Source organism: Bufo bufo, chromosome 3 (assembly GCF_905171765.1).
Source record: "Bufo bufo chromosome 3, aBufBuf1.1, whole genome shotgun sequence".
Classification (NCBI taxonomy): Eukaryota; Metazoa; Chordata; class Amphibia; order Anura; family Bufonidae; genus Bufo; species Bufo bufo.
In genome coordinates, this window is record NC_053391.1 from 285788056 (window position 1) to 285814984 (window position 26929).

Genomic DNA, 26929 nt, shown 5'->3' on the forward strand with positions numbered 1-26929 from the left:
TGTCATTGACCACTTCAGCACAAAGTTTGGTGAGGTGTACAACCCCAATAAAAATGTATTTGTACATGAGTCCCTATTACTGTTCAAAGGAAGGATTAGATTCCGCCAGTACCTTGCCTAACAAATGGGCAAGGTATGGAATAAAGTTATACAAACTTTGTGAGAGTAGCTCCGGGTACACCCACAAGTTCCACGTTTATGAAGGGAAAGATTCCCGGATAGAACCCCCAGAATGCCCCCCACCCTAGGAGTTAGTGGGAAGATTGTGTGGGACTTACTGCACCCACTGCTGGATAAAGGTTACCACCTCTATATTATACCAGCATACCCCTATTCAGGTCCCTAAATGCCAGAGGTACTGTGGCTTGTGGCACTGTACGCAGAAATCAAAGAGGCCTCTTTATATCCCTGGTAGGACAACCACTGAGAATGGGTGAAAGTAGGGCTCTCCACAATGAGAACATGCTGTTGGTTAAGTACAAGGACAAGAGGGATGTCCTTGTACTGACCACCATTCACACTAATGCCAGCTCCCCTGCCTCTGTACGTGGTACCACTACCACTGTCCCCAAACCAGTTTGTATCCTGGACTACAACAGGCACAAGGGAGGGGTGGATCTTGCAGATCAACTTACGAAGCCCTACAGTGCCGCACGAAAAATGAAAGTGTGGTACAAAAAGCTGGCCGTACACATTGTACAGATGGCAATGTGCAATGCATACATGCTATTTCATTCTACAGGCCACAGAGGAGCTTTCCTTCAGTTCCAAAAGGTGGTAATCAAGGCCCTAATATTTCAAACCAAGGTCGATGAGGGTCCCAGTACTTCTGGAAGTTATGGTGCCGTGTCGTACCAGGGCAACATTTTCCAGGTCAAGTCCCCCAAACAGCAAGGAAGGGAAGGACCCAAAAAAGACACCATTTACCACTGCGAAACCTGCCCTGAAAAACCTGGCCTATTCATGCAGGAGTGTTTCAAAATCCACCACTCATCCACCACTCATTAATTTAATTTCATCCTTTATGCTCCCTGTAATATTTCCACTTTATATCTCTGATTTAGTCAACCCCGCTTGCATATCCACTTTCCAACAACCACTACATATTCTTTTCTGTGAGACAACTGTTAGGTCAAAAGTGCCCTTTTCACCCCTTAAAATATTCATACAGGGGTGCTTGTTCTGAAATGGGGTCACTTCTTAGGCCTCTTTCACACAAGCTTGACGGATTAGGTCCGGATGCGTTCAGGGTGCGTTCAGTGAAACTCGCACTATTTTGCAAGCAAGTTCAGTCAATTTTGTCTGCGATTGAGTTGAGTTGTTCAGTTTTTTCCTCACGGGTGCAATGCGTTTTGATGCGTTTACAAACAAAATCTCTTAGCAACCATCAGTGAAAAACGCATCGCACCCGCACTTGCTTGCGGATGCAATGCGTTTTTCACGCAGCCCCATTCACTTCTATGGAGCAGGGCTGCGTGAAAAACGCAGAATATAGAACATGCTGCGATTTTCACACAACGCAGAACTGATGCGTGAAAAACAACGCTCATGTACACAGACCCATTGAAATGAATAGGTCAGGATTCAGTGCGGGTGCTATGCGTTCACGGCGCAGAAAACCCGCTCGTGTGAAAGGGGCCTTAAGGTTTTTCATTTCTGGGGACCTCAGGAATTTTTTTAATGCGACATGGCAGCTAAAATCAATGTCTGTTTATTCAGGCCTGCAAAAAACACATTTTGCACTTTGCCTCTAGAGCCCCGCTGTGCGCCCATACAGCAGGCTACAAGTACATATGGGGTATTTTCAAAAAGGGGAGAAAATGGGGAACATATACTGGGGTGCATTTTCTCCTTTAACCCCGTGTAAAAGTGAAAAATTGGGGTCTGCTAGTAATTTTTCATTTTTACAAATGTGTGCTTTGAAATGCTTTCACAAGGGTTTCTGTCTTCTGTGAGACACCTGTTTGCTGAAAAGTACACTTTCCACCACTTAAAATGTTCGTACGGGGGTGGTATTTCCGAAATGGGGTCACTTGTTGGGGTTTTTCATTTCTGGGGACCTCAGGAATTTATTTAATGTGACATAGCACCTAAAATCCATGTCTGCCATTTCAGGCCTGTCAGCAAAATTGATATTTTGCAGTTTGCCTGCTATGCGCCCATAAAGCAGGCTACAAGAACATATGGGTTGTTTCCTGAATAAGGAGAAAATGGGGAACACATCCTGGGGTTCATTTTCTCCTTTAACCCCCTGTGAAAAAATAATTGGGGTCTGCTAGTAATTTTTTTTTTTTCACAAGTGTTTCTGTTTTCTGTGAGAACTGCTGAAAAGTACCCTTTCTGCCATTTAAAATGTTCGTACTGAGGTGATCTTTCCAAAATGGGGTCACTTGTTAGGGTTTTTTTTATGGGGACCTCAGGAAATTATTTAATGCGACATGTCACCTAAAATCCATGACTGCCAATTAAGGCCTGTCAGCTAGTAATTACTTTTTTTCCCACAAATGTGTGCTTTTAAATGCTTTCACAAGTGTTTCTGTCTTTTGTGAGACACCTGTTTGCTGAAAAGTACCCTTTCTACCACTTAAAATATTCGTACAGGGGTGCTCTTTCCAAAATGGGGTCACTTGTTGGGGTTTATCATTTCTGGGGACCTCAGGAATTTATTTAATGGGACATGGCACCTAAAATACATGTCTGCCAATTGAGGCATGTCAGCAAAATTCATACATTTTTTTTTTTTAGCACATATGGGGTGTTGGCATATTTGGGGGCAAATTAGGAACAAAATGTGGGGCGCATTTTGTCCTGTTACCCCTTGTGAAAGTAAAAAATGTGGGTGTAAAGCAACTTTTTCTGGAAAAAATGTAAATTTTACATTTTCACAGCCAAGCGTTTCCTAAGGTCTCATGCACACGACTGTTGTGTGCACTCGTGGCCGTTGTTCCGTTTTCCGTGATTTTCTGCGGACCCATTGACTTTCAATGGGTCCGTTGAAAACTCGGACAATGCACCGTTTGTCATCCGCCTCCGTGATCCGTGTTTCCTGTCCGTCAAAAAAATATGACCTGTCCTATTTTTTTGACGGACAATGGTTCACGGACCCATTTAAGTCAATGGGTCAGTGAAAAAACACGGATGCACACAAGATTGGCATCCGTGTCTGTGATCCGTGGCCGTAGGCTACTTTCACACAGACGGATCCGCAGATCCGTCTGCATAAAAGCTTTTTCAGAGCTGAGTTTTGACTTCGTGAAAACTCAAATCCGACAGTATATTCTAACACAGAGGCGTTCCCATAGTGATGGGGACGCTTCTAGTTAGAATATACTACGAACTGTGTACATGACTGCCCCCTGCTGCCTGGCAGCACCCGATCTATTACAGGGGGCTGTGATCCGCACCATTAACCCCTCAGGTGCCGCACCTGAAGGGGTTAATTGTGCGTATCATAGCCCCCTGTAAGAGATCAGGAGCTGCCAGGCAGACCCCCCTCCCTCCCCAGTTTTAATTTCACCCCCCTCCCTCCCCCGGCACCCCCTCCCTCTATTGTATAAATATCATTGGTGGCCAGTGCGGCCCCCCCGGGCCCCTCTCACTCCCTCTATTGTATTATCATTGGTGGCCAGTGTGCGCCCCCCCCGGCCCCCCTCTAATGTATTAATATCATTGGTGGCCAGTGTGCGGCCTCCCCTCCCCCCCGATCATTGGTGGCAGCGGAGAGTTCCAATCGGAGTCCCAGTTTGTAGCAGTAGCGTCCTGGTTAAACTGGGACTCCGATCGGAACTCTCCGCTGCCACCAATGATCGGGGGGAGGGGGGAGAGGGGAGGCCGCACACTGGCCACCAATGATATTAATACAATAGAGGGAGGGAGGGGGGGCCGCACACTGGCCACCAATGATAATACAAGGGAGGGAGGGGGGTCTGCCCCCTGCTGCCTGGCAGCCCCTGATCTCTTACAGGGGGCTATGATACGCACGATTAACCCCTTCAGGTGCGGCACCAGTCCAGGCAGCAGGGGGCAGTCATGTACACAGTTCGTAGTATATTCTAATTTGAAGCGTCCCCAACGCCTCTGTGTTAGAATATACTGTCGGATATGAGTTTTCATGATGTAACTCAAATCCGATGGTATATTCTAACATAGAGGCGTTCCCATGGTGATGGGGACGCTTCAAGTTAAAATATACCATCGGATTGGAGAAAACTCAGATTCTATGGTATATTAACTCCTGACTTTACATTGAAAGTCAATGGGGGACAGATCCATTTGCAATTGCACCATATTGTGTCAACGTCAAACGGATCCGTCCACATTGACTTGCATTGTAAGTCAGGACGGATCCGTTTGGCTCATGTCCGTGGATCCTCCAAAAATCAAGGAAGACCCACGGACGAAAAAACAGTCACGGATCACGGACCAACGGAACCCCGTTTTGCGGACCGTGAAAAAATACTGTCGTGTGCATGAGGCCTAATTCTGTGAAACGCCTTATGGGTCAAAGTGCTCACTACACACAATGAAATATTCCTTGAGGGGTGTAGTTTCCGGAATGGTGTCACCTTTTGGGGGTTTCCACTGTAGGGCCACCTCAGGGTGTCTTCATATGCAACATAGCTCCCAATTACCATTCCAGCTAACTCTGCTCTCCAAAAGCCATATGGTGCTCCTTCCACTCTGAACCATGCTGTGCGCACATACATCAGTTTTTGAGCACACATGGGGTGTTTCTGTAAACTCCAGATTCAAGGTAATAGATTTTGAGTTTTATTTGGCTGTTAACCCTTTATGTGTTGCAGAAAAAATAGATTAAAATTAAAAATCTGCAAAAAAAATTTTTACATTTCATTCCCATTTCCATTTAATTCTTGTGGACCACCTAAAGGGTTAACAACGTTTTTAAAATCAGTTTTGAATAGCATGAGGGATGTAGTTTCTAAAATGGGGTGATTTATGGGTGGTTTCTAAGTCTACTTTCACACTAGCGTTTGGCTTTACGTTTGTGAGATCCGTTCAGGGCTCTCACAAGCGGTCGAAAACAGATCAGTTTGCACTCTAATGCATTCTGAATGGAAAAAGATCAGCTCAGAATGCATCAGTTTGCATCGTTTTGGTGTCCGTCTGATTAAACTGAGCCAAACGGATCCATCCTGGCACACAATGTAAGTCAATAGGGACGGATCAGTTTTCACTGACACAATCTGGCACAATAGAAAACTGATTCGTCCTCCATTGACTTTCAATGATGTTCAAGACGGATCCGTCTTGGCTATGTTAAAGATAATACAAACGGATCCGTTCAGAACGGATACAGACGAATGTATCATCTGAACGGATTCGTCCATGACGGATCCGCACAAAACGCGAGTGTGAAAGTAGCCTCATATGTAAGTCCCAGAAAGTGACTTCATCACTGAACTGGTCCTAAAAAAATTAGGGTTTGGAAATGTTCTTAAAAACTTAAAGATTTGCTTCTAAACTTCTAAGCCTTCAAACGTCGTCAAAAAATAAAATGTCATATATATATATAAAAAAGGACGTATTTGTCTGTATGTATGTGTGTATGTATGTATGTATGTGTGTATGTATGTATATATGTACAGTCAGGACCATAAATATTGGGACAATGACACAATTCTAACATTTTTGGCTCTATACACCACCACAATGGATTTGAAATGAAACTAACAAGGCGTGCTTTAACTGAAGACTGTTGGCTTTAATTTGAGGGTATTTACATCCAAATCAGGTGAATGGTGCAGGAATTACAACAATTTGCATATGTGCCTCCCACTTGTTAAGGGACCAAAAGTAATGGGACAGAATTATAATCATAAATCAAACTTTCACTTTTTAATACTTGGTTGCAAATCCTTTGCAGTAAATTACAGCCTGAAGTCTGGAACGCATAGACATCACCAGATGCTGGGTTTCATCCCTGGTGATGCTCTGCCAGGCCTCTACTGCAACTGTCTTCAGTTCCTGCTTGTTCTTGGGGCATTTTCCCTTCAGTTTTGTCTTCAGCAAGTGAAATGCATGCTCAATCGGATTCAGGTCAGGTGATTGACTTGCCCATTGCATGACATTCCACTTCTTTCCCTTGAAAAACTCTTTGGTTGCTTCTGCAGTATGCTTTGGGTCATTGTCAATCTGCACTGTGAAGCGCCGTCCAATGAGTTCTGAAGCATTTGGATGAATATGAGCAGATAATATTGTCCGAAACACTTCAGAATTCATCCTGCTGCTTTTGTCAGCAGTCACATCATAAATAAATACAAGAGAACCAGTTCCATTGGCAGCCATACATGCCCACGCCATGACAATACCACCACCATGTTTCACTGATGAGGTGGCATGCTTAGGATCATGAGCAGGTTCTTTCCTTCTCAATACTCTTCTCTTCCCATCACTCTGGTACAAGTTGATTTTGGTCTCACCTGTCCATAGGATGTTGTTCCAGAACTGTGAGGGCTTTTTTAGATGTCGTTTGGCAAACTCTAATCTGACCTTCCTGTTTTTGAGGCTCACCAATGGTTTGTATCTTGTGGTGAACCCTCTGTATTCAATCTGGTGAAGTCTTCTCTTGATTGTTGATTTTGACACACATACACCTACCTCCTGGAGAGTGTTCTTGATCTGGCCAACTGTTGTGAAGGGTGTTTTCTTCACCAGGGAAAGAATTCTTCAGTCATCCACTACAGTTGTTTTCCGTGTTGTTCTGGGTCTTTTGGTGTCCCTGAGCTCACCGGTGCATTCCTTCTTTTTAGGAATGTTCCAAACAGTTGTTTTGGCCACGCCTAATGTTTTTGCTATCTCTCTGATGGGTTTGTTTTGTTTTTTTAGCCTAATGATGGCTTGCTTCACTGATAGTGACAGCTCTTTGGATCTCATCTTGAGAGTTGACAGCAAAGGATTCCAAATGCAAATAGCACACTTGAAATGAACTCCGGACCTTTTATCTGCTCATTGTAATTGGGATAATGAGGGAATAACACACACCTGGCCATGGAACAGCTGAGAAGCCAATTGTCATATTACATTTGGTCCCTTAACAAGTGGGAGGCACATATGCAATATTTATGGACCTGACTGTATGTATGTATGTATGTTCCACGAAAACTCAAAAACGCAAACCTCCATTTCAACGAAACTTAGTATACACATCCCTTGCTACCTGGAAAGGAATCTTGCGGGGGTCTTAGCTCTCTAGGATGTACCGTTCCCAAGATAGTCCCAAAAAATGACCTGCACTATCCAATACAAGTCTGCCAGCCTTTCACTTAAATCCGAACTGCCATTTACACGGTCACTGTTAAAAGGGCAGCCATCGTGAAAGTCACCGTTAAAGAGGCGGCCACTGTGAAAGTCACTGTTAAAGTGTCGGTCACCATTAAAGGGGCAGCCACTATGATAGTCACTGTTAAACGGGCGGTCACTGTTAAAGGGGCGGCCACTGTGAAAGTCACTAATAAAGGGGCAGTCACTATAAAAGCCACTGTTAAAGGGGCAGCCACCGTGAAAGTCACTGTCAAAGGGGCGGTCATCGTTAAAGGGGCGGCCACCGTGAAAGTGACTGTTAAAGGGGCTGTCACTGTTGAAGGGGCAGCCACCGTGAAAGTCACTGTTAAAGGGGTGGTCACCATTAACCTCTTCCGGACACATGACATACCGATACGGCATGTTGTCCCGGTACTTAAGAACACATGACGTACCGGTACGTCATGTGTATTTCCGATCACCGGCGGGCGGTGATCGGAACAAGGTGCCTGCTCAAATCATTGACCCCCCCCCCCCCCGTGACGGTGATCGCCGCAAACCGCAGGTCAATTAAGACCTGCGGTTTGCGGCTTTTACAGGTTGCGGCAGGCGGCGGTGCCATCAGGTCCCCGTGGGGCTGTAGGGGGGACCCGATGGCATGGAAGGCAGCGCAATGCCTTCCTGAGGCATCAGCGCTGCCTTCCTGTGATGAGCCTGTGAGATCCAGCCCCCTGGATCTCACAGGCCGGAAGCTGTATGAGTAATACACACTGTATTACTCATGCAGCCAATGCATTCCAATACAGGAGTATTGGAATGCATTGTAAAGGATTAGACCCCAAAAGTTGAAGTCCCAAAGTGGGACAAAAAATAAAGTGAAAAAATTAAGTTTACCCCCAAAAAGTTTCAAATACAAATAAACAAAAACGTAATTTCCCCAAATAAAGTAAAAAAAGACATATTAGGTATCGCTGCGTCCATATCAACTGTCTCTATAAACATATCACATAACCTAACCCCTCAGATGAACACCGTAAATAATAAAAAATAAAAACTGTGCTAAATAAACAATTTTTTGGTCAACTTACATCACAAAAAGTACAACAGCAAGCGATCAAAAAGGCGTATGCCCACCAAAATAGTACCAATATAACGTCACCTCATCCCGCAAAAAATTAACCCCTACCTGAGACAGTCACCCAAAAAATAAAAAAAATATGGCTCAGAATATGGAGACACTAAAACATAATTTATTTTTGTTTTAAAAAAGCTGTTATTGTGTAAAACTTACATAAATAAATAAAATGTATACATATTAGGTATTTCCGCATCCGTAATAACTTGCTCTATAAAAATATCACATGACCTAACCCCTCAGGTGAATACCGTAAAAAAATTAAAATAAAAACGGTCTAAAAAAAGCCATTTTTTGTCACCTTACATCACAAAAAGTGTAATAGCAAGCGATCAAAAAGTTATACGCACCCCACAATAGTGCCAATCAAACCACCATCTCATCCCGCAAAAATCATACCCTACCCAAGATAATCGCCCAAAAACTAAAAAAAACTATGGCTCTCAGACTATGGAAACACTAAAACATGATTTTTTTTGTTTCAAAAATGAAATCATTGTGTAAAACTTACATAAATAAAAAAAATATATACATATTAGGTATTGACGCGTCCGTGACAACCTGGTCTATAAAAATACCACATGCTCTCACCTGTCAGATGAATGTTGTAACCCAAAAAAAATAAAAACTGTGCCAAAACAGCTATTTCTTGTTACCTTGCCTCACAAAAAGTGTAATATAGAGCAACCAAAAATCATATGTACCCTAAAATAGTACCAACAAAACTGCCACCCTATCCCGTACTTTCTAAAATGGGGTCACTTTTTTGGAGTTTCTACTCTAGGGGTGCATCAGGGGGGCTTCAAATGGGACATGGTGTCAAAAAACCAGTCCAGCAAAATCTGCCTTCCAAAAACCACATGGCATTCCTTTCCTTCTGCGCCCTGCCATGTGCGCGTACAGCGGTTTACGACCACATTTGGGGTGTTTCTGTAAACTACAGAATCAGAGCCATAAATATTGAGTTTTGCTTGGCTGTTAACCCTTGCTTTGTAACTGGAAAAAAATTATTAAAATGGAAAATCTGCCAAAAAAGTGAAATTCTGAAATTGTTTCTCTATTTTCCATTAATTCTTGTGGAGTACCTAAAGGGTTAACAAAGTTTGTAAAATCAGTTTTGAATACCTTGAGGGGTGTAGTTTGTAGAATGCAGTTATTTTTTGGTGGTTTCTATTATGTAAGCCTCACAAAATGACTTCAGACCTGAACTGGTCCTTGAAAAGTGTTTTTTTGAAAATTTCAGAAAAATTTCAAGATTTGATTCTAAACTTCTAAGCCTTGTAACATCCCCAAAAAATAAAATGTCATTCCCAAAATGATCCAAACATGAAGTAGACATATGGGAAATGTAAAGAAATAACTATATTTGTAGATATTACAATGTATTATAGAAGTAGAGAAATTGTAACTTGGAAATGTGCAAATTTTTTAAATATTTTGGCAAATTTGGTATTTTTTATAAATAAAATATATATATTTTTTTACTCCATTTTACCATTGTCATGAAGTACAATATGTGACGAAAAAACTATCTCAGAATGGCCTGGATAAGTCAAAGCGTTTTAAAGTTATCACCACATAAAGTGACACTGGTCAGATTTGCAAAAAATGGCCTGGTCCTAAGGCCCCTTTCACACGGGCGAGTATTCCGCGCGGGTGCAATGCGTGATGTGAACGCATTGCACCCGCACTGAATCCGGACCCATTTATTTCTATGGGGCTGTGCACATGAGCTGTGATTTTCACGCATCACTTGTGCGTTGCGTGAAAATAGCAGCATGCTCTATATTCTGCGTTTTTCACGCAACGCAGGCACCATAGAAGTTAATGGGGCCGCCTGAAAATCGCAAGCATCCGCAAGCAAGTGCAGATGCGGTGCGATTTTCACGCATGGTTGCTAGGTGACGATCAGGCTGGGGACCCGATCTGTATTATTTTCCCTTATAACATGGTTATAAGGGAAAATAATAGCATTCTGAATACAGAATGCAAAGTAAAATAGTGATGGAGGCATTAAAAATAAAAAAAATTAACTCACCGAGTCCACAAGCGTAGTTGCGGATCTCTGTCTTCTTCTGTAATGTTGAGCTGCCAGCTAAGGACCTGTGGTGACGTGATGAACCATGTGATTGGACCATGTGATGAGCACGGTGATGAGCACAGGTCTTTTGCCAGGTCCTGAAGATAGAACAGAGACCGGCAGCTATGGAACAGATAAGTTAAATTTTATTTTTAACACCTCCATCCCCAATTTACTTTTCATTCTGTATTAATAATGCTATTATTTTCCCTTTAACCATGTTATAAGGGAAAATAATAAAATCTACACAACACCTAACCCAAACCTTAACTTCAGTGATAAAGTCTGGGTACCAAACATGGCGATTTTTCTCACGCACGTGCAAAACACATTAAAACGCTTTGCACTCGCGCAGAAAAATTTCGCATTTTACCGCAATGCACCCGCATCTTATCGGGCCCTCACACGCCACACTCGTGTGAAAGAGGCCTTAAGCTGAAAATGAGCCCGGTCCTTAAGGCTGCTTTCATACCTGCGTTTAGGTGCGGATCTGTCTGGTATCTACACAGATGGATCCGCACCTATAATGCAAACGCTTGTATCCGTTCAGAACGAATCCGTTTGCATTATTCTATGAAAAAAAGTCTAAGTCAAACCATATAGTGTCAGTGAAAACTAATCCGTCCCCATTGACTTATATTATAAGTCAGGACGGATCCGTTTGGCTCCGCATCGCCAGGCGGACACCAAAATGCTGCAAGCAGCGTTTTGGTTTTCGCATTCAGAGCGGAATGGAGGCGGAACGGAGCCAGACTGATGCATTCTGAACGGATCCTTATTGGGGCTGAACTGATCCATTTTGAACCATTTGTGAGATCCCTGAAACGGATCTCACAAACGGAATTCAAAACGCCAGCGTGAAAGTAGCCTAAGGAGTTAAAGGGGCGGCCACTGTGAAAGTCACTGTTATTTGATATAAAATTGCAATAAATACCTATGCAACGCTGGGTCATCAGCTAGTCTTTTATAAAAGTAGAGAAATTGAAATTTGGACATTTGCTAATTTTTCAAAACTTTTGGTAAATTTGGTATTTTTTTATAAATAAAAATGAATTTTTTTGACTCAATTTTACCACTGTCATGAAGTACAATATTTGATGAGAAAACAATCTCAGAATGGCCTGGATAAATTAAAGCATTTTAAAGTTATTACCACATAAAGTGACACATGTCAGATTTGCTAAAAATGGCCCGGTCCTTAAGGGGTTAAGTTAAATAAAACTATAAACACTCATCATGTACTCAGGTACAGTATATGAAGAACCACAAAATCTAAGTTACAAACTATAAACACTCATTATAGGTACAGTATATGATGAACCACAAAATCTAAGTTACGTACTGTATGACCATATAATCTTTATTAACCACTTTTAGACCAGGCCATTTACCCCCTTCCTTACCAGGCCTAATTTTGAAAATCTGACATGTGTCACTTTATGTGGTAATAACTTTGGAACGCTTTTACTTATCCAAGCCATTCAGAGACTGTTTTCTCGTTGACACATTGCACTTCATGTTAATGGTAAATTTGAGTCAATATGTTTTACCTTTATTTATAAAAAAAATCCAAAAGTTAACGGAAATGTGAAAAAAATTACTGCTTTCTTATTTTGAATCTCTCTGCTTTGAGGACAGATAGCGATGCCTCATAAAATATTTATTAATTAACATTCCCCATATGTCTACTTTATGTTGGCATCATTTTAGTAATGTAATTTTGTTTTTTTTAGGCTGCTAGAAGGTTTAGAATTTGAGAAGCAATTTGAGAATTTTTTAAAAAAATTTCCAAAGTCAATTTTTTTAAGAACCAGTTCAGTTCTGAAGTCACTTTGTGGAGCTTATATAATAGAACCAACCCATAAATAACTCCAATTTAGAAATGACAACATTCAAAACTGGTTTTAGAAATGTATAGGTATTCCATAGGAATTAAAGCAAAATAGAGGTGACATTTCAAAATGTCACTTTTTTTTGCAGATTTTCCATTTTAATAAATTTTTGTCCTGGAACACATCAAGACTTAACAACAAAACAAACCTCAATATTTATTACCTTGATTCGTCAGTTTGCAGAAACACCACATATGTAGTCGTATACTGCTGTTTGGACACACGATAGGGCACAGAAGGCAATGAGCACCGTATGGTTTTTGGAAGGCAGATTTTTCTGGAATGGTCTTTTGGCACCATGTTGCATTTGAAGAGGCCTTGAGGTAACCCCACAGTGAAAACCCCCAAAAGGTGACCACATTTTGTAAACTACACCACCCAAGGAATTTTTAAGGGGTGTAGTGAGCACTTCACTCAACAGCTGTTTCATAGAATATTAATACTTGTGTGTGAAAATAAAACATATATTTTATTTTTTTTACAAGAAAATGGTGCTTTAGGCCCAAACTTTCATTTTTAACAAAAGATAACAGGAGAATATCCCCTCCAATTTGCTACCCACTTTCTCCTGAATACAGTAACACCCCAATTGTGGTCGTAAACTGTTATTTGGGGATACACCAGGGCTCAGAAGGGAAGGAGCAGCATCTGGATTTTCTAACATGGAATTTTCTGTCATGTTTTTAAGAGCAATAACTTTTTTTTATTTTTGTTAAATGAGCTGTGTAAGGTCTTATTTTGTGTGAGACAAGCTGTAGTTTTTATTGGCATCATTTTGGGGTACATTTGGCTTTCAGGCTGCTTTTTATCTCATTTTTCGAAAGTGAAGTCATAAAAAATGCTGTTTGGTGTCATTTTTCAAATTATTTTTTTTACACTGTTCACTTGATGGGGTAGATCATGTGATATTTTTGTAGAGCCAATTGTTATGGATGTGGTGATACCAAATATGTCTATTTATTCATTTTTTTTTCATTTTACACAATAAGAGCATTTTTAGAAAATAAACATTTTTGCGTTGCAATTTTCATAGAGCCATATTTTTTTTATTTTTCTGGCTATGGTCTTGTGTTGGGGCTCAATTTATGCCGGATGAGGTGACGTTTTTATTGCTACCATTTTGGGGTACATACGACTTTTTGATTGATTTACAATGTTTTTTGGGAGGTGAGCTCACAAAAAAATGGCGCAACGGGCCCCCCACTCGGCAGCTGCACGTATAGTGTGCAGCCGCGATCTCTGAATGGGCGTTCCAGAACATCCATTCAGAGATAAACCAACAGCCCAAGGACGTTTATAGTCAATGGGCAGTCGGGAAGTGTTAAAATAACATTAGTACAAAATTACCATCATAATACAATAAAGCCTCATGCAGACGTCCATGGAACACGGTCCGTGAGATACCGGACTGGCATTGCAGGAGCGCACGGCATCATAGCAAACCAACGACGCCGTGCGCTCCTGCAATGCCAGTCCGGTATCTCACGGACCGTGTTCCACGGATGTCTGCATGAGGCTTAACATTGTAAAAGCAATTAAAACCAATATAGAGGCGATGGGCAACATACATCATGCATATGTATGATAATTAAGCAAAAATATGTAAAATCCAAATCAGATCACAGACAATCAAAGAAATATAGATATTAGATAGATTTTGATTATTATCTACAATTTACAAGGACAGGTGCAAAGCCATACAAACCAACTCGATTAGGACATCATACTTCAAAAAGAACAGTCACCACCTTAGGCCCCCAACACCCGTTTGGCAGTGATCTTTCTCAGGGTGTACTGAGTTAGTGGAGACTAGAGTACATTACGAATATAGCATGTGGGATGTTATAATAGTTCAATAGTACCAAACAGAGAATTCTTTATAGGTATAAAATGTGCTGTTCTCCTTACTGGCAAATAAGAATGTGGATTATAGACTTTTATACACCTGTTCCTGACATTATTGACACTTAGAGATGAGCGAAGTTATGAAAAATTCAATTTGGCCACTTTGCTCAATTTCACTAAGAAATTTGCTTTGTGACATTACTTTGTCACAAAGTGCATTTCTTTATATGTAGTGGGCACAATGATGAGGAATGGCAATTGCACCACCCACCATCATTGAACCCCTCAGATGCCCCAATCATTGCCGATTGCGGCTAAAGAGATTAACATTGATGGCTTTCAGGAGTTAATCCGGTAAAAAATACTCACCAAATCAATTTGATCGCAAAGAGGCCACTTTGGCCATTTTGATTGAAGACACAGAATGATGACATGATCACCAGTGTGGTGACGTCATAAGTCACCGCGTGCAAGATTTCACGTGATATCTTCAATCAAGATGGCAGCCGTGGCCTCTTCTTGCGCAAATGGAAGAGGTGAGATTTTTTATTTTGTTTGCAATGAGCAGGATGCGGGGTATACACACTGATGCTAAATTATGCAGTGGGTCACGATATGGGTATAATAGTCTATAGTTTTGTTTGTGACGCCAACTGCAGCGTGCACAGGGTACAGTCACAGGGCCCTCCAAGGTGTTATAACTCACGCCCCAGGTTAGGAATACCAGAGTAGTGAAGTGTCTCTGTATGGTGGTGATAATGGTGTCAACGGTGTCTCCTACCTGGGTACGGCTGGACTCCTGGCTCCTGGCTCACTTGCAATAAATTTAAGTGTAGTGCTAGTAGGAGTAATAGAGGGATTTTTCAGCAGAAATTGAGATCCAGACCTTTGGTAAAGTTCAAACTTGTCTTTACTGATTATAACTTTCATCCAAGCAAGATACAGCTTTAGTCTTAGGTCCCAGCAGGTATTGGCAATGGTTGGCGGAATTTATCTTCTGCTCTATCAACCTGGAGCTTGCAGGAAAGGACGTCTGCTTTGTAGCTCTAAATATGTGGCAGGAATTTAGCTACTGCACTTTCAATCTTCTGCTGTATGGGTTTACTCACAGTTATCTTCTCAGGGTATGCTTTCTTCCTGGAACTGGAGGTTGTCTGCTGTTTCATCCAGCTGAGGCTGCAGGGCTCAGGCTGGGGATTTGATCAATGTCTCAGCCGAGACAAGATCCTGGCTTCCCTCTCTATCTCAGGGAGCTCCTAACATGCACACCCTACTCCTTCTAACTTCCTTCTCTCCCCATGCTGCAGGATGTGGGCACAGCCCACTCTTCTCACAGAGGGGGAGCTAAGCTGGAATGAACTATTCCAGCTTAGATGTACTAAACTGAACCTAAGTCCTTATTAACACATTGCTGCCACCTGCTGATGAACATGGAAATTACAGCAATTATTAGCGTTAACAAGGTTTTATGCACATCTGTGAAGATATAATGTAAAATTACTTCAGATGACAAAGTGAAAGCTCTTAACCGATTGTAGCGGGGTAGTAAAGTTTAGTAACACAACTCTGGGGTGTTACATTTTTGGGGTATAAAGGAAGAAGGAAGGTTTGAGGGTTAGTCAAATCTGATGGAAAGTACTCCACCGGATCTGAAAAACTTGAGGCGCCAGGGGGTTGTAGGAGTAATGTGGAGAAGACAGAGTGGTAGGTAGGCTGCTCAAGGGTTTGCCAAGCAGACTAGAGTGTCTGCATGTGTAAGATAAATAGGGTAGAAGGAAATAGGAGGACCGGTGGGTGTTGGTAACACCTTAAATCCGCCTTTTTCTGGAAACCCGTTGTGAGCTTCAATAGTGGTTGGTCGGTATGAAGGTATTTTGGTGCGGTATAGGTTTGTTAGAAATACAGAAAAAAATGAACATAAACAATCTACACTGGGTCTCAAGTGCCTGGGAGACTGTAGCGTCATACACGCCAATGTGTAGTAGATGAATACAGCGAACAAGTTAAAACAAATAAGTAAAATTTGTTTAAAAGGATACATGTATCATAAAAATACTATAGTATCGTATACTTCTTTACTCACTTCACGAGGGGGTGGTTTACCAGGATAAGCATAATACACCTGTAAACCAAGCAGCCCCCCCAGCCTGGATCGCTTCTAGAACCTTACAAGATGAAGGCAGCCAATCACACGGGTGCTTCTGTTCACTTGTCTTTATTAGGGTATATATCCGGCTCAACGCTTTTCCGGACAGGCACGTCCCTTCATCAGGAGCAATGGTTTCATGAATGTGATAGCAGGGTGTTTATACCCTTTGGTTAATGTCAAAAAGAGCGCCAAACAAACAAAAGAGTGCCAAACAAACAAAAGGACTGCCAAACTCTTGTGGGCGGATCGTTTATCGAATTCCTCGGCCGGCCGGAATCGGAAATTCCCGGCCGCGGTGTTGCGCATGACTGGAAGCCGATGCGTGTCAGGCTGGAACGCATTGCGGCTTCATGCGCATGCCCAGTGGTGTTTGTCCCCGGAGTGGCTCGGCGGCCTGTGCGCAGGTCTGGAAGTAGACTTTGCATGACGCTGCGTTCCAAGCTTTTTTGAAAAAGGATATCCCCCACAGCTCATCAAGAATTCGAAAAAGAAAATCTCACAAATAGACCAGAAACAGAGTCTCCAACCCAGATCAAAAGACACGAAACTGAAAGAAACCCCCTTTAGACCGGGCCTAATAACAAGATACAATCAGAACCACCAAACAATCAGACAAATTTTAACAAAACACTGGTCTGTATTATTAAAAGACCCTATACTAGGCAAAGAAATACCAAAAATGCCCAGACTTACTTTTCGGAGAGCGAAAACCCTAAAAAATATTTTGGCTTCATCATGCCCAAAAAAACAAGCCCCTAAAAAAAATGAACATATAGACAAAAAACCACCAGAATTTAAGGGATCCTCCAAATATGGCACGAAAAAATGCAAATGTTGCCGAATGATAAAAACTGCAGAAAGAGAAATTGATATCCCACACCCCATAGGGAAACTATCATTCCAACAATCAATGACATGTGCATGCAAAAATATAATTTATGTGCTCCAATGCCCTTGCAACCTTTATTATGTAGGCCGCACCACCCAAACCCTGAGAGAGCGGATGAATGAACACAGATCAAATATAAAAATAATAATTCTAACGCATAGTGTATCACGCCATTTTTCATTGCTACATGAGGGCAATCCTTTAGATCGGAAAGTGATCCCATTGGAACAATCCCCCTCCTTCCAACAACTTTGTCGGAAGGAAATGTTCTGGATTGATCAGCTCAACACCCTCACCCCGTTTGGTCTAAATGAAACATTAGAACACGCCAACTATTAACCACCTACACAACAAAATTCAGATCTCAATAAGAAGTCACTGCCATCATCCCCACTGTTTCTCCCCCCCCCAATCCCCCCTATCTCCCCCGAGACCACTATACCTATCTATAGATTCCAGATACATTTTCGTGTGATACTTCGGTGTGTTTGTTACATATGCATACATACAAATATCTTAGATACAAGTATTACATACAATATTTTATAAAAAGCCCTTTTATATGTATTTGCATACGAGCTAAAATTATATCTATTTATTTATCTATCGATTTACTCATATATATATTTTTTAATCCATGTATCAACCCAGAAACATAGTACACGAAATAACAAGGTTATGATGTCCAACAATACAGATAGAATGCAAATCCCCCAACACAACTATCGGACACCACATGAGGTCCCAATCCTATCATACATCCCTCTACAATATCTCTACAAGAAGTCCAGACCCCATGACAAATTGATACATATTCATTATGTATTCCACTATATATCCCTTTACCCATCCCTATCACAACATATCTCCTTTTCATTATATTCAGACCCTATTACCAACACCCGCATCTCCACATATTAAAAAAAAAACATACATCCAAAGATACCCAAAGTATGAAAGATATGAACAACAGAAAAGTGAATAGCGATACAAATAAGAATAATAGATCCAGTCTCAGATCATTGATGTTATCTCATGTATTTTATTTTATCTTTTTTATTCATTGACTCTATACATTCCAATCGTTATTATAATTATTTTTTTATTCATTGATTATATACACCCCAATCCTTATTTTTATTCCTTATTTTATACAAAACAACGAACAGACATTATTATGACTTTTTTATTGAAAAGACTCTTTTACATGGCCTATTAATGCCTCCAAATTACCACGACCCCGGATGAAACGAAGACAGAACAACCAGGTGAATCGTATTGGCCAGAATAAGAACTTGCGTTATGGAAAGTCTACTTCCAGACCTGCGCACAGGCCGCCGAGACAAACACCACTGGGCATGCGCATGAAGCCGCAATGCGTTCCAGCCTGACACACATCGGTTTCCAGTCATGCGCAACACCGCAGCCGGGTATTTCCGCTTCCGGCTGAGGAATTCGATAAACAATCCGCCCACAAGAGTTTAGCGGTCTTTTATCGGTTTTGGGCGGTCTTTTTGTATGTTTGGCGCTCTTTTGTTTGTTTGGCGCTCTTTTTGACATTAACCAAAGGGTATAAACACCCTGCTATCACATTCATGAAACCATTGCTCCTGATGAAGGGACGTGCCTGTCCCAAAATGCGTTGAGCCGGATATATACCCTAATAAAGACAAGTGAACAGAAGCACCCGTGTGATTGGCTGCCTTCATCTTGTAAGATTCTAGAAGCAATCCAGACTGGGGGGGTGTTTGGTTTACAAGTGTATTATGCTTATCCTGGTAAACCACCCCCCTCGTGAAGTGAGTAAAGAAGTATACGATACTATAGTATTTTTATGATACATGTATCCTTTTAAACGAATTTTACTTATTTGTTTTAACTTGTTCGCTGTATTCATCTACTACACATTGGCATGTTTGACACTACAGTTAACGGTCTCCCAGGCACTTGAGACCCAGTGTAGTTTGTTTATGTTCATTTTTTTCAGTATTTCTAACAAACCTATACCACACCAAAATACCTTCATACCGACCAACCACTATTGAAGCTCACAACGGGTTTCCAGAAAAAGGCGGATTTAAAGTGTTACCAACACCCACCGATCCTCCTATTTCCTTTTACCCTATTTATCTTATTTGTGTTACATTTTTACCACCAAGGTAATTCGGCTTTGTGACAAATTGAATTTTTTCTGAAATTCGGATCGATTTCCATTTCGGATACTTCGATTCGCTCAACACTAATGACAATATCTGAAGTGATAAAGTCCCTCTGCTTACTACTCTGCGCATGTGCCTCTGCCAAGCATGCATTGGAACTGGTGAAATCTGGCATTAATAGACAGAGTGCACATGGCATTTCAAAACATTTTTTATAAGGTGATTTTAACATTGAATTCTTTGACATTGCATTCTTGTTATGCTTTCATCTGTTCATCAGGAAATGGGGCTGGTGGAGAATGCTGGGCAGATGCTGAGGTTGACTCCTCAAGTTCTGGGCAACCAATACATTTATGGCAATTCTTAAAAGAGCTTTTGCTGAAACCACACAGTTATGGACGGTCCATACGTTGGCTCAATAAAGAAAAAGGTAACACATATTTTTAGAATCAAGAATATATAGAAGCAATTTGATTACCTGAATGTTAATATAAAGCAAGATTTCATGTGTGTTGATTTTGATTACCTTCTAAATATATAGATTTCTAATTTGAGAATTGAAGGGTTAAGTCTCAGTTTAAAGGGGTTCTCCGGGAATTTTAGAAAATGAAAATACTTAAATATTACTTTATTATAAATATATTATTAATATATTCCCATGTATCAGAAGGCTCTTCATTCAAAACTTTGTTGTTTGGAGACCCATCTCCGGCTGTAGATATAGGTGGAAGAGGTGGGGTTTATTTATTTTATTTTTTTATTTGTCTGTTAATTCTGTGTATGACCTATAGCCATTTTTTGGGATGTGGCCGGTATACTTCTCTACTCTGCCAATATAACAAATAATAATCTTGAGCCAGGAGGTGGATGTCCAAGTAGAGGAGGAGGTGAACATGGCGGTGTAGGTGGAAGAGGAGGTAGAGGAAGCCGATACTGTTTCTGTTTTGTTTTTTCAAATCTGTCTGTCAATTCTGTGTATGACCTTTAGCCATTTTTTGGGTATACTTCTCTACTCTGCCAATATAAGGCATAATAATCTTGAGCCAGGATAAAGAGTAGGAGTAGGCGGCAGATGTGGCTGTGTAGGCGGAAGAGGTGGATGAGACGGAAGTGGCGGTGCAGGCAGAAGAGGTGGAGGAGATAGCCAACAAATTTATTTATATTTTTTTATTTTGTTTTTTATTTTTATTGTTTTGTTTGTTTGTGGAAGCCCCAAAACATTGGCAAATAGCAAAGAGGAAGCACAAAATGCACTGCAGTATAACAATGGCTGGGTGCGGCTGGTATACCTCTAGTCTGCCCAAGGTACAGACAAGTCCTGTGAGATCCATGTCTGGTTCATTTTAATGACCTTGAGCTTGTCCATATTAGCTGTGAACAGGCGAATGCGCCTGTCCGTGATCACCCTCCGTGCTGAGCTAAACACACATTCGGACAATACACTTGCCGCAGGGCAGGCCAGCACCTCCAAGGTGTAAAGGGCGATCTTAGGCCCAGAAGTTAAATAGGGTAGGTCCATCAGTCAGTACATGCACACTAGTGTTAGTCGAGCACCAAAGTGCTCGGGTGCTTGAGTAGAACACCTCGGGATGCTCGAGTGCTCTACAATGGAAGCCAATGGGAGCACTAGAGCATTAAACCAGGCACCCCCTGCTCTAAAGAGGGGAGGGTGTCTGGTTCATAGTAAAAGGTCAGAAATTGATGGAAAGACCACTGAAATGGTTCAGGAACAGTATGGGGAGGATGACTGGATGCATCTTGGACTCCCAGGTCGCTGCTGCTAACGATGTTGTCTGAGTAGTACGCCACTTTTACAGACTGACAATAATACGCACCAAACCAAAGATAAAATCGATTTTAGAGGAAAAATTGTTAGGAAACATTCTTTCCTGTATATTTACTTGTATATAAAGTGCAAGTGCTGCCAAAAATTGCAAGGAAGAGGCACTCCGATACAACCTGTATATCACAAAAAGGAGGGCCTCATTCACATTGTGGCACAATTGTTCAGGTAGTGGGACTCCTACACTCATAAAGCCTATGCACTAAGGGAAAGGGCTGCCAAAAATTATAAGAAACCGGCACTCCAGTGCACCCTTTATTCCACATAAAGGAGGGCATCATATCCATTCTTGAAAAAGTTGATTGCTGGCCTGCTGGTGATCCTCAAAAACATTTGGAGCGAGGGCCTGCTGGTGACCTTCTAAAACATTAGGGGCGAGGGCCTGCTGCTGATCTGATCATCTAAAACATTAAGGGTGAGGGTCTGCTGCTGAGTTGACCATCTAAAACATAAGGGGTGAGGGCCTGCTGCCGAGCTGACCATCTAAAAAATGTTGTGGGCGAGGGTCTGCTGCCGAGCTGACCATCTAAAAAATGTTGCTACTTTCCCACCTGCGTTCGGTGCGGATCTGTTTTGTATCTGCACAGACGGAACCGCACCGATAATGCAAACACTTGTATTAGTTCAGAACGGATCCGTTTGCATTATTCTTTTTAAAAAAAAGTCTAAGTCAAAATGGATCCGTCCTGACTTACATTGAAAGTCAATGTGAGACGGATTCTTTCTTCAATTGCACCATATTGTGTCAGTGAAAACGGATCCGTCCCCATTGACTTACATTGTAAGTCAGGATGGATCCATTTGGCTCCGCATCGTCAGGGGGACACCAAAACGCTGCAAGCATCACTTTGGTGTCCGCCTCCAGAGTGGAATGGAGGCGCAACGGAGCCAAACTGATGCATTCTGAATGGATCCTTATCCATTCAGAATGCATTGGGGCTGAACTGATCCGTTTTGGGCCGCTTGTGAGAGCCCTGACACGGATCTCACAAGCAGACCCAGAAACGACAGTGTCAAAGTAGCCCAAAAAATGTTGTGGGCGAGGGCCTGCTGCCGAGCTGACCATCTAAAAAATGTTGTGGGCGAGGGCCTGCTGCCAAGCTAACCATCTAAAACATTTTGGGGTGAGGGTCTGCTGCTGAGATGACCCTCTAAAACATTATGGTTGAGGGCCTTCTGGTGACCCTCAAATCATTATGGGTAAGGGCCTGCTGGTGACCCTCTAAAACATTATAGGTGAGGGCCCGCTGCTGAGCTGACCATCTAAAACATTAGGAGTGAGGGCAGCCTAATAAGCATGTTGATATGATGGAGGAAGAGGAGGATGAGAAAAGGGAGATTGAACCATATACCCTTTTTAGTGATGGAAGGGGTGCATGGGAATACAGTGTATTCAATACACCATAAAAGCCACATTTAGAGGGCCTTTATGTTCAGCCGCTTTCCTCTGGTGGAGTAGAGAAGTCAGGGGCAATCCAGGCCTTGTTCATTTTTATAAGAGTCAACCAGTCAGCATTTTCAGTTGACAGGCGGATGCGCTTACCAGTTTTATGCCCCCAGCCGCACTAAATACACGCTCTGAGAAAATGCTGGCGGCAGGGCAGGCCAGCACCTCCAAGGCGTAGAGTTCATGCCACGTGTCTAGCTTGGAGACCCAATAGTTGTAAGGCACAGAGGGATCACTGAGGACGCTGACACGGTCTGCTACGTACTCCTTCACCATCTTCCAAAATGTTTCCCTCCTGGTGACACTAGGCCTTGCATCAGGTTGAGGGTGCTGGCGGGGTGTCATAAAACTGTCCCAGGCCTTGGAGAGTGTTGCCCTGCCTCTGTTGGAACTGCTGTGTGTTCCCCTCGTCTCCCCTCCTTGGTTCGCCAAGGAACTGCGTACTTTGCAGCCAGCGTTGTCAGCTGGAAATTTTTGGAGCAATTTTTCCACAAGAACCTTCTGGTATTGCACCATTTTGCTCGTCCTCTCTACCACAGGAATGAGAGATGAGAAGTTCTCTTGGTAGCGGGGGTCGTGAAGGGTGAACAACGAGTAATTGGTGTTGGCCAAAATGCGTACAACGCGAGGGTCACGGGAAAGGCAGCCTAACATAAAGTCAGGCATGTGTGCCAGAGTCCCAACAGACAAGACTTCGCTGTCCTCATCAGAAGGATGAGTCCCAATCTCCTCATCTTCTTCCTCCTCTTCTACCCATCCACGCTGGCCAGATGGAATAAAACTTCCATGGGTACTACCCTCTGTAGCGGAGGCAACTGTCTCTTGCTCCTCCTCCTCATCATCATCCAATTCGCGCTGAGAAGACAAACTGAGGGTGGTCTGGCTATCACCCTGTGTACTGTCTTCCCCCATTTCCACCTCTTACACATGCAAAGCGTCCATCTTAATTGTGAGCAGCGAGCGTTTGAGTAGACACAGAAGTGGAATGGTTAAGATGATAATAGCGTTATCGCCGCTCACCATCTGTGTTGATTCCTCAAAATTGCATAAAACCTCACAGAGGTCAGACATCAATACCCACTCATCGCTTGTGAAGAACGGAAGCTGACTGGAAAGGCGATGACCATGTTGCAGCTGGTATTCCACTACTGCCCTCTGCTGCTCACAAAGCCTGGCCAACATGTGGAACGTAAAATTCCAGCACGTGCTCATATTGCACAACAGTTGGTGAGCTGGCAATTGCAAGCGCTTCTGCAGCGTTGCCAGACCGGCGGAAGCTGTTGATGACTTGCGTAAATGGGCACACATGCTGCACACCTTCACTAGTAGCTCAGGCAAATTGGGGTAGATTTTGAGAAACCGCTGAACCACTAGGTTAAACACGTGGGCTAGGCATGGTATGTGTGTGAGCTTGCCGAGCTCCAAAGCCGCCACCAAGTTCCGACCATTATCAGACACAACCATGCCTGATTGTAGGTTGAGTGGCGAGAGCCACAGCTCAGTCTGGTCCCTTATCCCCTGCCACAGCTCTGCGGCGGTGTGCTGATTGTCACCTAAGCAGATCAGTTTAAGCTCGGCCTGTTGCCGCTTCCCCACTGCAGTGCTACACTGCTTCCAGCTACTGACTGATGTCTGACTGGTGCTGCAAGATGATAATTCAGAGGAGGCGGAGGAGGAGCAGGGGGGGTTGCAGCCACTAATGTAGGTGTTGGCAGAAACCTTGATGGAAGTAGGGTCCCCAATCCTTGGCGTCGGTAACACCTGTGCCATCCTACGGTAACTAGCTCCCGGCCTCCACAGCATTCACCCAGTGTGCCGTCAGGGAAATGTAGCATCCCCTGGCCAAAAGCACTTGTTCATGTGTCAGTCGTTAAGTGGACCTTCCCAATAACTGCGTTTGTCAGGGCACGGATGATGTTACGGGACACATGTTGGTGTAAAGGTTGGGACTGCACACCGTGAAAAATATTGGCGGCTGGGGACAAAGCCTCAGTGTCCACAAGCCTAAATGGCAACATTTCCATGGCCAGCAATTTGGAAAGGTGCGCATTTAGTGCTATGGTCTGTGGGTTGGTGGGTGGCTGGGTATTTGTGCTTTCGTTCAAAGGCATGGGGTTTAGAAATCTGTACGCTGCGATGGGACACAGAAGTGGATGTGCTAGCTGATGGTGCTTGCAAAGGTCCAGGTGCATAACGGGAGGCATCCGGGCCTGTGTCTTGGAGAGGGGATTGGCAAGCACGTAACACAGGGGAAGAGGAGGCAGTGGTGTGACCCGCAGACACTGGTTGTGGACCCAGGCATTCGGCCCACCTGTTAGGGTGCTTTGATGCCATGTGGTGGATCATGCTGGTGGTGGTGAGGTTGCTAGTGTTCACACCCCGGCTCATTTTGGTATGGCACAGGTTGCAAATGACAATTCTTTTATCGTCCGCACTTTGCTAAAAAAAAGTGGCAGACTGCGGAACACCTACCCCTTGGCAATGGAGATTGCCGCAAGGGGGTGCTCCGGGGAACAGTTGTGGGCCTGTTTGGTGTGGCCCGCCTCCTTCCTTTTGCCACCCCACTGCCTCTTTTAGCCTGTTGCGGTGCTGCGGATCCCTCCCCCTCCATACTGCTGTCCTCGCTCGGCTTGCCACCTTCCCACGTTGGGTCAGTGACTTCATATTCCCGCACCTCCTCTTCCACTTCCTCACTTTGGTCATCCTCCTGACTTGTTGATAACCTCAGTTATTGACAACTGTGTCTCATCCTCATCATGAATCTCTTGAGCCACTAATTGCGGTTCACTTATTGGCAACTGTGTCTCATCATCATCATCCACCTCGTGAAACACTAATTGCCGTTCCCCACCGTCATCTTCTTCTGACTGTGGATGCTCCAGAGTTTGGGAATCAGGGCACAAGATCTCCTCATGTCCCGCTTCAAGGAGGTATAGCGCAAGTAATGTCGCTGTCACCACCGCCAAATAAAATATTACACTGAATGAATGTCACAGATATTTAGGATGCGTACACGTTAAGCAGGAGGTATATCACAAGTAATGTCACTGTCACCACCGCTGAATAAAAATATTACTCTGAATGAGTCACTTATATTTAGGATGCACACACGTTAAACAGGAGGTATAGCACAAGTAATGTCGCTGTCACCGCTGCCTAATAAAAAATTACACCTGAATGAATGTCACTGATATTTAGGATGCACACATGTTAAACAGGAGGTATAGCGCAAGTAACATTGCTGTCACCAGCAGTTAATAAAACATTACACTGAATTAATGTCACTGATATTTAGGATGGGCAAACGTTACTGTTACAAGAAGGGGGTGGGGAAGGTGCAAAATGACTCCACCCACAGTTCGGTCCCTGCCTACTTGCACTTACCCATCCTAGGCAACGGAGCACAACTGTGCGGCGATCCCTAACCTGAGTAAGTGCGTGAGAGACAAACAAAACAGACAAACACAGGTCAAACTAGCAAGGTCAAAACCAGGAGGTAAAGGCGGTACCAGGGAATAAGCAGAAGCAGAGTCAAACCGGGAGTCAATACCAGGAGAGGTAAGTAAGACACAGGGAGCAGGCGAGGACACTTCAAAGTCAGGCAGAAGTCAAATACCAAGAGAAGCGACAGTACAAGAGTAGCAAGCAAGGAACGAAGTCAAAAACTAGCCAAAATACAAATACCAAGTAGCAATCTAACAGAGTGTATACACAAGGTATAGGACCTTAATCAAAGGCAACCTGTGGCCAGCAGGCTGCCTGCTAAATAGGGGAGAGAAGGAGTTATGTGACGTGGCCAGCGTCACATGACTCATTCCCCTGCACACTGCTGAGTGCCGAGTGTCCAGTTCGGCGCTCAGACTTTTCGCTGAAAGTACAGGAGCGGAGTACGCCGGCCATGCTAAGGAGGCGTGAGCGGCCAGGTCCTCTCCGCCCCCCGTTGCCCTGGAAACGAGGATGCACGCATGTCCTTGCTCCGAAGTTATCTCAGGGCGCCGGCGGCACTGAAGGAAAGGAGTGCAAAACCAGCGCCCTGTGACAGTACCCCGACTTCTACGAGCGGCCACCGGACCCAAAGTCGCTGGAGAAGGTTTTTCTGAATGAGCGAGATGAAATTTTCTAATCAACCTGGAAACATAAATCTTATTCACTGTCACCCAGGATCTTTCCTCGGGTCAATAACCCTTCCAATGAACAAGGTACTGAAACGAATTACGAACTTTCCTAACA

At 43.2% G+C, this 26929-nt stretch overlaps 1 protein-coding gene across 5 annotated transcripts in view; it reads left to right on the forward strand.

The window, feature by feature from the left end:
• SPDEF (SAM pointed domain containing ETS transcription factor) overlaps nucleotides 1-26929 on the forward strand; it is a 131908-nt gene that overhangs the window by 59225 nt on the left and 45754 nt on the right. For all 5 annotated transcript variants that reach the window (XM_040424173.1, XM_040424171.1, XM_040424174.1 and 2 more), the window contains one exon: nucleotides 19690-19839. In XM_040424173.1, the coding sequence (XP_040280107.1) occupies nucleotides 19690-19839 (150 nt within the window). The remainder of the gene's footprint in view (nucleotides 1-19689; nucleotides 19840-26929) is intronic.